Source organism: Mytilus edulis, chromosome 5, assembly GCF_963676685.1.
Source record: "Mytilus edulis chromosome 5, xbMytEdul2.2, whole genome shotgun sequence".
NCBI classification, from domain to species: domain Eukaryota; kingdom Metazoa; phylum Mollusca; class Bivalvia; order Mytilida; family Mytilidae; genus Mytilus; species Mytilus edulis.
In genome coordinates, this window is record NC_092348.1 from 14,394,457 (window position 1) to 14,410,311 (window position 15,855).

A 15,855-nucleotide genomic window follows, 5' to 3' on the forward strand; every position below is an offset into this window, starting at 1 on the left:
GAATATTTCTATCCAATTAGCCGATATATTCTAATAACCGATATTCGATTATCCGATGTATTTTGACTGAAATGTATAGGGAATGGTTCGGTGTTTTGAAATAATATTACAATAGCCGATATATTCGATTAACCGATATCCGATTAGGTGGAGTCTACTGTAAAAGTCCATGCCAATGTGATGTAAAATGAATGTTCATAATGTTTATAAAAATTCAACCCATTTTTTTTATCCACATGATTTTGTTTAGCCTGGGCCACATCTCCTATAAACTTACTGTTGTCTTCTAATGTCATCTGATAATCTTTCCATTAATATAGATAGTCTGTCCCAACGTAATCCTGTGTTTCCACATTCATGGTGAAAATCAAAATACTCATATCTGAAATGAATGTAGTGAAAACATTAATAGTAGAGACATGTTCAATCATTTCTTTGTCATAGACATGTTAAGAACTTTTTACTCTGATTAGCTAAAGAGTTTATTTAAACGAGTCAGTGTTAAAACCGTATAAAAAGAAACATACTATTCTGAAATTTGTTGTAAAAAGTTCTTTCTCATTTTTGTCGAGCCTTCGACTTTTGTCAAAAAAGCGAGACATAGCGATCCTACGTTCTGTTGTCTGCTTAGGCATATATAATATAATTTGTACGTCAGATAGAAATCCACCTTATACAAAGAAATATCAATACATCTGTTGACTCATTTCAGGTGGAAAAAATATCTAAGCAAAGTTTGCAACTGTTTGAAAATTGAGGCAATATAAGAACTGTACAAAACAGACCAACATTCGTCTTTTATTTCGTATTTGAATGTTCCATTAACAATCAAAGTATTAGCAATGTACATGTATACCTGCACTTACATAAGGTTGATTTCTATAGGACACAGCTCATTTATTAAACTGTGTGCAGATTTTCCTAACATGGAAATAATCTCACATTTTAGTAGAATATTTAAAATTTGCAATAATATAGAATGCAATAATTTCTTAGTTTTAAAAACCGGTATTTTGTATTGTTATTTATAACAGATGTCACTACATAACATAAATGAGGGTGGTAAAGGGTTATTTTCGTGCAACGTGATCGCTGTTTTTTATTTCACGTTCAACATGTTTTTACTTTTTTATTTGACGTTCAGTCGTGCAAGACGGGTGCCTCGTTCAACGTGTTCTGCTTATTTAATTTTACGTGCATCTTGATTTTCAAAGTCTTATTTTGCGTGCTCGGTATTTTTCAAATAAAATTCAAACACTTGGCAGGGATAGTCAAGAAATACTTTTTTAAAAGCCGTAAACCAATTATATCATAAATGTGTATACTAAATCGGGAATATCAAGTAAAACAAAGAGTTAATATATAAAAGAAGACAGTGACTCAGTCACCAAAGGTACAAATAAAAGTAATTATTTTTCGTGCAACGTTCATAACAGAAATTATTTCACGTTGAACGAGAAATTATGTCTTATTTCAACGTTTTTTTCGTGCAAGCACCCCCCCCTTTACCACCCTCATAAATAAAAGCTTGCATTGCATCATTTTCAGATTCAACCCTTAAAACAACGAATATTTATTACTGAAAATTCAGAAATCATTGTCTGCATTTATTATTGCGATCTTGTTATTTTAGACTAAAATGAGAAAAAAAATCTGTTTAATCATACACAAAAAAATCAAAATAAGAGTTTAAATTATTGCGATTATGACAATATGGCAATAATAATAACCTCACAATAATTTCTGAATTTACAGTAATTCAATATGAATACATGTACCTTTGGTCACTATAGAAACATCACTTACCTCATTTTTTTATTCTGAGAATTTGTTATAAATTGAGAAAAAGATTTTTCTAAAAGTCCTTCTGATCCTGCCTGGTTAACCTAAAAAATACAATTAGGGAAATTTTAGAGTAGTTCTATTAAAAAATTATACATTGTATATCATACCTTTTTTATATAGATAAGACCTTTGGTTTTCCTATTTGAATGGTTTTACACTGGTAATTCTTGGGGTCCTTTATAGCTTGCTGTTCAGTGTGAGCCTAGGCTCCGTGTTGGAGATCCCACCTTGAACTATAATGGTTTACTTTTGTAATTGTGAATTGGATGGAGAGTTGTCTCATTGGCATGCATACCACATCTTCCTATATCTATAGCTACAGAAGGCATTTTGAATAAACAGCTGTGCCTTGAGCACACGATAAGCTCGTCACATTTTAAAAGAATAAAGTTTAATATTTTCTCAATGTCATATAATTAAGAAATATCTGAAAAACTAAAGGGAGGTTATCTTAATTGATATAAAAAAGTTTCATTAAAATGTCATTAAAACAGTGAAAAATTTGGAACAAAGTCCATAAGAAACATACAATTTATAATATCATAGACTATTACCTGGAAAATTAAAGATATTTTCAAAAAATAATGTTACTCATTATTAATAAGTGTGTGTAAAATGTATATAAGTGTGATTTTGCTAACATTTGTATGTGTGCATTTTATTCATAAAAATCAAAGAATAGAAATACATACCAAATTAATAATTGTTTGTTCTCCATAGTTATAAACCTGGTTGTCAAAATGTCTTTGAAATACTTCTGGCTGTACAAAAAATGTTTAAAACAATCTAAATTTGCATCTATTAATACATAAAAAATAAATAATATTCATTTATATACATAATTTGAAACAATTTCCACATGGTTGAAGTATTGTTAGTACTTTTCCCTTTTGCAGATGGACAACTCAACAACAATCATACCACATCTTTATATTACAATGAATTAGATTACAATACAAGAAAGTTCTATGCATAGATATAGTAATGGTGTAGTTCATTTGTTTCTATTAATTGTGAAGTTTGGAAATGTACAACAGAAAACCTACTAGATTTACTTTTCATCATCATTTCACGTTTTAAATTCATATAAATAATGTATATAACATGTTGTTCAGTGTTAGCCGAGGCTCCATGTTAAAGGCCAAACTCTGACCTATTATGGTTTACTTTTACAAATTGTGACTTGGATGCAGATGGACTCATTGGGACTCATCCCACATCTTTTTATATCTTTTGTATTCAAATATATTTTTTAAGTGCCTTAATGCACACAGGCAAACTGCTTAGGTATATATATCCTTGTACATTCAACTATGCAAGGGCTGTATAGCCAGTCAAGGTCATTAAAAACTTCCATCGTTTTCGCCTCGTACAAGTAACCAGAAAAACATGGTCACTTCAATACTTACATAATTGGCAGCATTGATTTTTATTTTTGGCTTGTACTTCAAATTAGGTCGTTGTGACCAGAATATAGGTATTGATCCTCTTGTCTGAAAAAAATATTAAGCATAAAAACTTGTTTTTTCTTATAATAAAAGTCACATAATCAATATAGTGAGTTATTACCATAGTTGTTGAGGGTTTATTTCATTCCATGATTTTCTCACAAATGTCATATCAAAGAGTGCTATAGACTTCAATGATGGTAAAATAATCTTAACACATTGCTTCCTTGTGTCAAATAAATTGTTATAGATATGTATATTTTTGTGTACGTCAAATGCATTATAAGAGGTGTAATTCGTATTTGTAATGGTTCATTAATACTTTAAAAGTGATGATGTCAAAATCATAATTTGTTTAGCAGTGTTTTACTCAATCCTATAAGATTGCAAATGGTGGTTTTGATAATTGGACTGAATCAAAAATAGTTTACCTAACCAGACAGTCAGACAAACAGGTATACATCTATGTATCTACTTACATGATAGTCTAAATAAATAGGAAAAATAATTATTTACCTTAGAGCTAATTTCCTAATGCATGTAGAGTAAAACTTTGGCTAGCTTACTTTCTTTGTTTTTATATTGACAATTGTAAAAGGGATGATATCAAATAAATTTAAATATAATGTATAAAGGTTTAACTATGCCATATGTTTGCCTATCTATATTGTATGCAGATGTCAATCTATATTACAATGCTTGAGCAAACACTTATACAAACAAATTCTTACTCTGCAAGAATTAGGAAATTAGCTGTAAAGTTTTTGACATACCTGTACATATGAACATCTGACTTTTTCATATTCTACTATCTGTTCTGTTTCTACAAAGTTGGCCACTTGACCTTCAGTGTCGATTCCCCTGACCCAGAATCTAGTACCAACTCTTAAAACACATCTCCGAGATATCAAAATATGGTCAAATGATCTGTTGTTTATTAACGATGGTGTTATACAAATAACTAAACATATGTTGAGGAAAACACCATTTAATTGTCTTGAAGTCCAAGGAAAGAGGTTTGCAGTTATAGAATAGCTTACTTTCTTCATTGAAATATCAAAACTTGTTCCATAAGAATTTAAAAAAGAACTCTTTATGAACACTTAATAACTTTTCACCTAAAAGTTGGTAAGAAAATATAACATTAAAAGACTGCAAGAATTTATAGATAATATAGGACATGTAGGACTGAAAGAAAGGTTTATAGAAACTTACCTTTCTCTATCATCATGATCATGTCTATAGATTGTACTAAAAACATTGTTTCAAATATGATGCTGATTTTCTTTCAATCACATGATGCAGTGAGGATGAAACATATCCATGTTTTACAGTCAAATGAAGGAAGGAGAATTATTTGGCCCCAGTAATAACCGAAAAATTATGCAAGACTTTCAAAATTATGTCAATATAATTGATAAATGGACATGGTAATATATTCTGGACACTTTGGTGCAAAAAGGTCACTTATGATGTCACAATAATGTTATAAACATGTCCAAATTGACCACAAATGGCAAAATTGCAAATAGTTTTGGAACAAATTAGATATGAAATTCAGAAAAGCAGCTATACTCCAAAAGAAATCTTTGTCAGTACATTAAGTAAAACAATATCTTTAAGCTGTGGTTTATATCTAAATATTAATGACAAGAACTCAAAATGAGAATATTTCATCAGTTTTTTTGGTAATTTTACACTGAATTCAAGAATACAAATACGTAAATCAAATTCAAAAGTATAACTACTGATATCTGTCAGCTTTTGTTTAACCCAGCAAGAAGTTGAACCCACTTGAGGTACATTTAATGTAAACTACCACCTGACCCCAGACAAAAATGCCAGAGATGGTTATTCCTTTATAACAGCTACTAAGGATACATCCATGTAAAACAGGTAGACAGAATCTGTGTAGTTCTGGTTGTTGTGTTAATTCTTTAAGAATATGACCATTCCATGTAAACCTAGAATCTGCCTGCAATCGAGAAATAAAACTAAAATTAGGAAATCTGACAAAAACTATAAGAACTATCTAAATTGAAAGAACATTTAGTGATCTAACTTATGTACCCCATTTCATTAATACAGTATATTTTTTTTAACCATCCACTAATCAAAATGCTTGTATTAAGGCACAGAAGGGTAAAGAATGTGTTCATTTGTCAGTGGGAAGTACAATTAAATATTGCAGTGTCAATAAAGCATTGGTTGTAGTTGATTCAACTACAGTTCTGGACAGTGGGAGATTCAAATTTTATAGATGACTTTCATTTATATTTTAAGAACAGATATTAGATTCCTGCACCTTGCAAAGGTAATTTTCTTGACAGGTGCAGCATCATTTTGTGACTTGAATATCTGAGTATTTATTAAATTGTTAAATATCTGGATAGCATGTATAGAATGTTATGATCAATGCACTATATTTTGTGTATATCAAAAGTAGTGATGATCCTTGGAAGATTTAGATGTCAAGTCAGTTACATAGGGTTTTGATTGCATTTGATGCAATCCTTACACAAAATTGGTGCTCATTGCATATTTTTCTGTTAATCAAGCTCATCCAAGCTATTAATGAACAGATGAATTTAAAGAAGATACGAAGGTGCTATTCTAATGTGAATTATTTTTACAAGTCCCCCTCCTGTAAAAAAAAATTAATTTCCTGTTTAATTTCTCTGATTAACAAACTCATTCCTAATTTTGATGACTGAAACCTAAATTCAACTTAAAATTATGATGATACCCTGGTGACAACAAAAAGATTACACTCTCCACAAAAAATGGTTCCCCATTCAGAGATTTTGGTTAATGAATTCATTCTTAATTCTGATGATTGATTCTTTGTAGACTTACCCTCTCATGAAGTGGCATACTAAGAAAGTCAATGCTTGTGTTACTCAATCTTTGAAGACTGTGAGTGAGATCATAAGTAGTTGAGAAATAATAACTTTCTGTCTTTAGACAATGGTCTACCAAGTTGACATATGTCTTGTTGTCTGTGGTCTAGAAAGAAAATATAAGTAGTTAACTATATTCCTATTATGTAACAATATTCATTAACCAATTTGATGTCTAGTTTATTAAAAAAAAAACATGTCTCAGCATTCAACACAGTAAACTAAAACATTTAACAAAATAGACAAACAATGAAAATGCTGGCAAAAGCAAACATGATGATCCCTGAATTCTACATACATGGCATAGTCTACATGGTCTACCAACATAAATGTTCTAGTAAAGGATCTTAAAGGGAAATCCTTCAAAATGTGGCATTACTCCAGGATATGACATTTATTCTAAAATGAGCACAGTATACTTTTGTTTAAGATACCAGTATATTGAAGACATAATTGAGACAACACAAATTTGATGGATTTCCATATATATGTCAAGGTGAATAACTCTTGAACAATATAAGCTGGAAATGTATTTTGGGTTTTAGAATATATATGTTCCAAACTATATAGAAACTGTCAATTCTGCTGTTTTTTTTTAAATTTTTGAAGCTGCATGAATCCTCATCATGATAATACTGAACTGAATCAGCCATCACATAATAAATCTAGTCTACCAATAGCTTATGGGACTATTGCCTTTGACCTACTGACTTCAAACTCATTACATGAATTGGGGGTTCTTACTCATTCCATGTGACATTATCAGGCCAAACTTGGAAAAGATATTCTTTCTGACTCGAAAGATTTTGACCAGAACTTGAAATGTTGATAACAGGACGACCAGAATGCATGTCAGCTTTCATAACATGTATGCCAGGTTTCAACAATTTAAATCTTATAATACGACAATGAATACTCTGCCAGCAATTTTGCCTTGTATCAACTTGGGTGAAAATGACAACCAATATATATATATATCTGTTGTTACCTGTTTCTCTGTAAGATGTAAAGTTGTTCTTTTATATGAGAGCATTTCTGTATCTGTAACTTTCCATACTGTATGTCCACATATCTCTCCTACTTTCTCTTTCTTGGTAATCACAATAAGATAGGGTCCAGCTGTCAATCGTATGATACCAAAGATTCCCCATATTGACTTTGTCACAGCAGGAGGTATCTCAGCATTTCCTGAACAGACAATTAATAACTATATGCATATATAGAAATTTGTGCTGGTTTAACATGTTTAACTTACAGAACAATGAAGAACCAATAAATCATGGTTTAGATGCATTATAAAAATTTTCATTTTCAAATTTTCAAAACTATCTGTCAGGTATGTATCTACTGTATCTGTTATGCACAACATTTGATCCACCTTCAAACTTTAAACACTATTTATCATGTTTATTGTATCCTGGAAGCTAGATTTTAGTTTGATACTCAATCATATTTGCCATTTAGGTGAGTATTTAATTGCAGTTTTGTCTATCAGTTAATCATTTTTTTCCATATAGATATCAAATAAGATGTGGTATGGTTGCCATTGGATATTCTATATCAGAGACCAAAAAATGTAGAAATATGTTCTGTGTTATCAAAAAGATAAAATGTACATGATGTAGGCAAAAGTGTATATTTCTGGTGAATTTTTGAAGAGTTTTGTATAAAACTTTGTCCAGTAGGACAACTACATGCTGTCCTGGTTTACTGTTTCCTTTTTTATCTTAAAGTCATATGAAACAAGTGAGTGGTGAAATTTTTTTTTTATCCAATTCTTTTACCCATGCATGTATATATCATAAACTTAGACCTCTGTGCACGATTTTCTCATTTTTTACGCAAATATAACATATAATCAACAATTTTTTTTTCTCTGTCTGTTATGATTTAACAAATATGGCTGCTCATTAAATGCAGTGTTTTGCAGCCGAAGTTTACTGATTGTCACCCTATAGTAAACAAATAACAAAAAGCATGGGTATTGAGCACGTGTTTAACATGTACAATCAGAGAATTGTTTATTTTAATGACAGATCCATGCGTATTGCGACCACCGGATTTTTACGAAAAGGGTTACGCTCAGGTCACTATGCATACGGAAAATATGTCAGCAAATTGCTTCCTGGAAGGAAGCAATTAAAAATAAGTAAACTTCTTCTAAATGTGGACATATTAAAGAATTTTCCTTAGAAAAGAGTATATGTACATAAGTTGTACAATGAAAACTATCCATTTAGTTATAACAAGAATGTGTCCATAGTACACGGATGCCCCACTCCCACTATCATTTTCTAGGTTCAGTGGACCGTGAAATTGGGGTCAAAACTTTAATTTGGAATTAAAATTAGAAAGATCATATATCATAGGGAACATCAGGGGTTTCATTATTTTTTTAGACTGGAGGTACTATATAGATTATAGGGGGTACCAAACAAGAATTTTGCACATGATTTTTTGGTATTTTTATTTTCTCTGCCGGTACCAGACGTTTCATTAGGCGGGTAAAAGTACCGGGTACCGGGTCTTAATGAAAGCACTGGAACATGTGTACTTAGTTTCAAGTTGATGTAACTTTAACTTCATCAAAAAACTACCTTGACCAAAAACTTTAACCGGACGGATGAACGGAGGCACAGACGAACGGACGGACGAAGGGAGGCACAGACCAGAAAACATAATGCCCCTCTACTATCGTAGGTGGGGCATAAAAACAGTATGCATATTTTTTTTAATTTGAGGTTTCTTATTACTTTAACATATTGGGTGTCTTATACTTGGGTTGTTTGATGGGTGGTGTGCTTGGTTAGAAATCGAGAAATCATATTAAAACATACAATTCAAACCATGACCATTAAATTGAAAATTGAATTATATAGCAGGAAGGCCTATTGTTTCAGCCCAGGTATATCAAATGCAATTTTTTTACCATGTACATTTGTTCATCAGTCAGGAGACTCATCATGTTAATTGAGTAGCAAATTCAAAGTTTTGTCACAAATTGTGAATTTGTAGTTTTACCAAAATTTTAAACTCAATGGTTTAAATAATATCTTAAACTTTTCATTAATTAAATTGCAAAAAATGAACTTTTTGCTTCTTTTATGTAGCAAGGTTTATGCCTTTGATGCTATCATTTATCTGCAAATTCTATTTTAGTTGAAAAATTGCTATAATAATGGCTTTACATAATAAACTGATACTTTCTTAACAGATTTTTCCCAGCAGTGTTCATGTTGTTAGTCAATACATATATTTCCATCTTGTTTTCACAGATTCAGCCTCAACATTCTCAATAAAGACTTCCAAATTCAAACAAAACAGTGTTAAGATCAACACTTGTTTCAAATGCATGAAGTTAAATCATGATTAATGAATGGTACTTTAAGTCAATAAACTAGCACACCATTTATCAGGATGTACTTTACCATGTTTACAGGGTGTTATGCATTTCTTGTGTATGTCAAATTCATACATTTTTACCTTCTAACATTACTTATGTACCTTGAAGGCTTATTTCCTGTGAAACACGATCAATTATAAGTATCTCACTGTCTTTTGAATCTTTTGGTTCTATATAAAACTTGTCTGCAGTAATATGTCTGAAAAAAAAATTAAGTACATTAAACATGGTATCCGGTCGTTCCTGCCCATGTCGATCCGGCCCCAAGTCGATCTGGTCCCATAATAAAATATGAATAAACTATATTCCCTGTATGGAGGAATTTGTGACAAATTTGAACAGTATAAACGGAATTTGCAAAAAGTGTCGATGATGGATGACAACAGGTAAGTGAAGTATTGGACATGTTGGAGTACCAGTTAAAGAACTATTTTAAATCGATACGAAACTGAGTGTTATTGTGTCTGTTTGTATAGCAGCTCCAACATATTTTAAAATGTGAAGATATTTTCCATATTGACTTTTGTATGGGGATCGGCTTGTAAAGTTGTGTATGTAACTATTTGTTATTACACAAGATGAAAGACTTGTTAGGATCACAGTCAATTGAAAGAAAATGCTAATTACTGCTGTTTAATGTTGATGTCTGAATTCTTTTATATACGTTTTAATATAATTATACCCAATAATCTTGAAAACTTGTAATAAAAACATAATCAACCTAGTAGTTTTATACTCATCTAAAGAAAAAAAATTTCAAAGGCCTTTTTTATTTTTTTTACCGTACACCTTTAACCATGTTAACATTATAAAAAAAAATAAAAAATCATAAACATTTATGAATTACAATTAATATATAAATATCTTTATTTTTTATTCCTTATAAATATATTTCTTATTGGGGCCGGATCGACTTTACATATGGGTCGTATCGACTTGGGCCAGATTGACGTGGGGCCGGATCAACACCGAAAGCATAAAACATCAACCAAATCTGAACACAAATCAAAGAAATAGTTTATTGACCATAATTGTTTATCAACCAAGTAAGTGTATACTTCTACAATTCACATCTGGCAATGTGTATGAAACATTTACATCACATCTATATAATGTATGTTGTATTCGCTTCAACTAACCTTATAAAATTTATATACAAAAACATGTATATATATATATCTTTTTGAACCTTACTTAGATCATTTGGTTATAGTATTTCTAAATCTTTTAAGGTCTCTTACCATATCCTTTTGAAGTTGGTCTTTAAGAATAGAATTGATAATAAATAATACACAATTATTGTACTTTGAGATTCCGCCAGTTGAGACGCACTCCTTGATTGACTGCAAGGGAACAGCAGATCCATGTACACTCCCTAAGATGTGTCCTTTACAATATTATCCCACCACCAGAACAATCCCCACCCAACACCGCCCAAGGGAGCGTGTAGGACACTGGGATGTCTGTTATTATGGTGGAGGACGCAAAAGTACTCAGAGAGAACCACTGAACTTCTCGGCGGGAACAGACAACCCGAAGAGATTTCAGAAGATTGATCTCCAGGTCAAGCTGGGAACAACTTTGACCTACCGAAGCCCCCGAAGTATCCAATCTAGTTTTAACTACGGTCTGGATACCAGATGTGTGTGGGAGGGTGAAAATCCTCCTCCTGATGCAAGGCCGTAACTAGGCCTATTATTTTAGTGAGGCAGAATAATTGAGCCGAGCGAAGCGAGGCGAACATTTTTTGGCAGGGTATGGAATGAATGGTGCAAAATCCTACATTCTGAGCATTTCAAGAGAGCTTGACAATGTTTAAAATTTGGACACTTTTTATATAAATTGTTCATGTTTAAAGACATTTACTAACACCAACTTGAATTTTTATTTGAATTTATATGTCAGATAAACATCCAAATAAACGTTGGAGTCTGCCACTAGAACATAGACCAAACATTGACTCAGTAGAAATTGTGATTCAAGTGGCCGGTTTCGTGAAATCGTTTCAGAATATTTGGTCTGCTGACATCCTTATCGCGATGAAAATGGAGCATGGCAAGACCACAACATCGATCGCCTCTCATGCATAACCGCTTTCCTTAGTTTGCAGTTGTCTCAGGGCAGAAAAAAGAACGTTCACACCAGAGTATTGTCACTGGGAGAGTTAATAAAAGTACAAGAACACGTGGCACATTTGTGTAAAATTCCCGAAAAAACAGGAATTAATTAACATTCCAATAAGCACCATCATACAATCGGTTTTACAAAATATTAAACTTGCTTTTTTGCTGACAAGGAGTAAAAAACTAGATATAGAATAAGATAAGATACATGTATATGATTCTATCTATCATAGTTAGTTTACTAGTGTGATATGGGTACAGGGGAATTGGCCTGGAGTTGTTCGCTGTTAACAAGTAGGTCTGTGATTTCAAATTATTTCTGGTAATAGTCAGTGGTGACATATTTAAGATCAAGAATAAATAAATTGGGGGTGGGGGTCCGATCCCGAAATCCTGGATATAAAGACACGAAATTCAGAAGTCCAGAATTAAAAAAGACAAAATCCTGTTTTAAAGGTCTTATCGTTTCTCAATAATGTCAAATTTGAACATGTTGAATACAGGATGTTCTTTTTTTTTTAGGTTGAAGAAACATGGATAAAACTAATTCATGCAGGTTTCGTGTGACAGGTTTATACATTTAGAAATACTCGATTCTTCTGCAATTCACCTGAATAATCAACAGAAATACCAGGTAATAGTTTCTATAATTATTTTTTGTTTGTCTGTAAAAAGAACAAATAAAGTTGGTGAATCGGAGAAACGAATAGGCAGAAAGGACTGCTCTCGTGCGATGCCACAGTTTACTTGTCAGTCTAGTTATAGTTTTTGGATTAGTTCCAGAGGTTATTTTCAATACTCAAACCTCTGTTGTGATCACAAGCACCATCAGTAAATTTACTAGAATTATTCCTTCCTCACCTTCAGTATCGCTTTTTATTTTCTGCAAGAGCCTGTTTTAACCAAAGATCCATGATGGTTACCCTTACTCGGTTAATGTAATCGAGAAACATCACCCATTGAGATGCTGAGTTATTTTGAGGAAGAATAGTTTAAAAGGAATGATGACAAGTTATAGAAATTAAAGTTGAGACAGAACAACAGAAGACTAGACTATGTTCCGAATTTAATTACCATAAACAAATAAACACATATACAAAAAAATATTTTAGTGTCGAAATTTTAGTGAGGCAATTGCCTCACTTGCCTCAATGGTAGTTACGGCCTTGTGATGTACTGAAAATTCCACATCTCGAGTGAGAATCGAACTCGGGACCTTCAGTACTGTAGCCATCGGTCTTAACCACTAGACTTTTAAATTTTATTTAAGTTTCAATGTAGATTATTATACCTTACATTATAAACAATTATGTGATTGACTAATACAGAACCATGAGTCATAGTTTAATTTTGATGTTTATCCAAAAATTGACAGAAACGATGAATAACCCCAACAATTTGAAACCTTTTCTTGCAATAAAGAATAATGGTCCGAGACCACAATTGTCGTCCCTTGATTTTCGTTGTTCACAAATATAGTCCCTAGTGTTGACAGTGGGTTACTTGCCATTAATTTTTATCATGTTTATACCCCTTCCAAATTTATTTCTCCATGTTTTAATGCCTCATATTGCAAGTAGGGGGGTGAAATTACACTGTAAACAACATGAACAAATTTGGGTCCAGAATTTTAAAGGAAAGTAGTGATTTGGTCCAGGTGAAAAAGGTTGAAAAATAGCACTTCGGAAGCTGTCAAAAGATCATTTCAAGACGCCCTAAAGATAAAATTGTCCATATTTTGAGTTAGAGGCGATGAAGTTTTCTATAATTTTGATATAATTTGTCCCAAAAGTAGTACAACACACTGTAAAAGTTTCTTTGAGAAAGCGCAGGTGGGATTTTTTAAATTTTCATTTATGTTGTAAAAGAAATGCACTACGAAATAATTGTGGTCTCGGACCTAATGGATACTCATATAACATGTTTTTTTTTATCTACCCACAACTATTCAAAATATTGTCAACTTGCAGAAAAATATATATTGCCAGATATATTCCACAGTACAAAAAAAAACAAAAAAAAACCCAAGTGTTATAGAAGCCTCTGATGTTAAATGAAAAAAAAAAATACAATTAATTATTATTATATACACCAAACAAAAGATCAAACTATAAAGACCTTGTTGATTACGTAACTTTAATTAATCAGGATTTGATTGAATTAAGTGATTACGAGTGGCATCACCTTAGTTCACAATCATCAGACAGTTGTTGAATAAACAAACCAGTTATAGACCCATCGAAACAACATCTGATAAACAAATTTAATAATACTTTTAGATATTTGGATGATATTTTGGCTCTCAATAATGACGACTTCAGTATGTATATTAATGAAATTTATCCTGTTGAACTTACTTTAAATAAAGCTAATACTAACAATGACCACAGCCCTTTTCTCGATCTTCATGATCTTGATATCTATATCACTAATGGAAAGCTGAATACTAAAATTTATGATAAAAGGGATGATTTTTCATTTCCTATCGTTAATTATCCGTTTTTAGATGGTGACGTTCCCTTGTCACCATCTTACGGTGTTTTTATATCTCAACTTGTACGATTCGCTCGTGTATGTAACAATGTTTTAGATTTTAATGAGAGAAATTTATGTATTACTGAAAAATTATTACACCAGGGTTTTCGATATCACAAACTAGTCAAAACATTTACTAAATTTTATCATCGGTATAAAGACATCATTCGTAAATATAGCTCAACATGCAGACTTCTAATACGTTCAGGTATTTCACATCCAATTTTTTATGGTAATATTCTTTATAAAGCACAAAGGTGTCAGTATTCACCTCAGAAACTTACAAAACCTTTGAATAGACTTATTAAGAAGGGATATAATTACGATACTGTTGTCAAGTCATTAAAGATTGCATATGTTGGCGTTAATATTGAGTCACTGATAAGGTCTTTGCATCGGAACTAAACACATTTATTCTAAAAACAGTTGTTGGCATGACACGGGTTATGTTCTTCTCATATATGTTATGATGGTATGATACTAAACCCCTAACGGGAAGGATTGTGCCTGATGTTCATATGATGAAATCATAATCTTTCAGTCAGTTTAATTAAAGTCTGGAGCTGGCATGTCAGTTAACTGCTAGTAGTCTGTTGTTATTTATGTATTATTGTCATTTTGTTTATTGTCTTTGGTTACATCTTCTGACATCAGACTCGGACTTCTCTTGAACTGAATTTTAATGTGCGTATTGTTATACGTTTACTTTTCTACATTGGTTAGAGGTATAGGGGAAGGGTTGAGATCTCACAAACATGTTTAACCCCGCCGCATTTTTGCGCCTGTCCCAAGTCAGGAGCCTCTGGCCTTTGTTAGTCTTGTATTATTTTAATTTTAGTTTCTTGTGTACAATTTGGAAATTAGTATGGCGTTCATTATCACTAGACTAGTATATTTGTTTAGGGGCCAGCTGAAGGACACCTCCGGGTGCAGGAATTTCTCGCTACATTGAAGACCTGTTGGTGACCCTCTGCTGTTGTTTTTTATTTGGTCGGGTTGTTGTCTCTTTGACACATTCCCCATTTCCATTCTCAATTTTATAGACTAATGATTTGAAGTCATTATGATGTGAAATTTTAAAGGTTCCATTGGACTGTAAATATTTATTTAGCTATTCTGTGTGTGATCTAAATAAAATAAAAATCAAATTCCATTTAAAAATTTATACTATTAAAATTTGTCACAAATTCCTCCAAAAACAATATAGTTTATTCATATTTTATTAAGGGGCCGGATCGACATGGGACCGGATCGACGTGGGCCGGATCGACTTGGGGCCGAATCGGTTTGGGACCGGAACGACCGGATACCTCTGAATGACAGTCATGACGGTTTGATGCCGACTTGACTTGTCTGAAGATCATGACTTATTGACTGTATTTTCGAAAAGCAATTTTCCCGGTTTTTATGAGCTCTATGATATTTTACAATTAATGCATAGGTTGACATTCGTTTTCTTTAACGACTAACAAATACATACAGAGTTAATGAATCGTGGACAGACATTGTCACTGGTGTGATCGCCGATCGCCTGACGTGACAGTTATGTGTTATCTCCCCTTGGTTTAAAAGCTAAATTAATGAAAAATAATTAATCCTTG

General features: G+C 32.2%; 1 protein-coding gene across 1 annotated transcript in view; it reads right to left on the bottom strand.

The window, feature by feature from the left end:
* The window catches only part of LOC139523033 (phosphatidylinositol-3-phosphatase SAC1-like), a 36,418-nt gene extending 20,603 nt beyond the window's left edge, over nucleotides 1–15,815 (bottom strand). Inside the window, exons 1-10 of the mRNA XM_071316781.1 lie at nucleotides 15,735–15,815; nucleotides 9,698–9,795; nucleotides 7,182–7,381; nucleotides 6,150–6,299; nucleotides 5,175–5,268; nucleotides 4,067–4,254; nucleotides 3,255–3,338; nucleotides 2,538–2,606; nucleotides 1,807–1,886; nucleotides 278–382 (exon numbers count right to left, since the gene is read on the bottom strand). Coding sequence (XP_071172882.1) covers nucleotides 278–382; nucleotides 1,807–1,886; nucleotides 2,538–2,606; nucleotides 3,255–3,338; nucleotides 4,067–4,254; nucleotides 5,175–5,268; nucleotides 6,150–6,299; nucleotides 7,182–7,381; nucleotides 9,698–9,795; nucleotides 15,735–15,760 — 1,094 coding nt within the window. The 5' untranslated portion in view covers nucleotides 15,761–15,815. The remainder of the gene's footprint in view (nucleotides 1–277; nucleotides 383–1,806; nucleotides 1,887–2,537; nucleotides 2,607–3,254; nucleotides 3,339–4,066; nucleotides 4,255–5,174; nucleotides 5,269–6,149; nucleotides 6,300–7,181; nucleotides 7,382–9,697; nucleotides 9,796–15,734) is intronic.
* Between the last annotated feature and the right edge of the window lie 40 nt (nucleotides 15,816–15,855).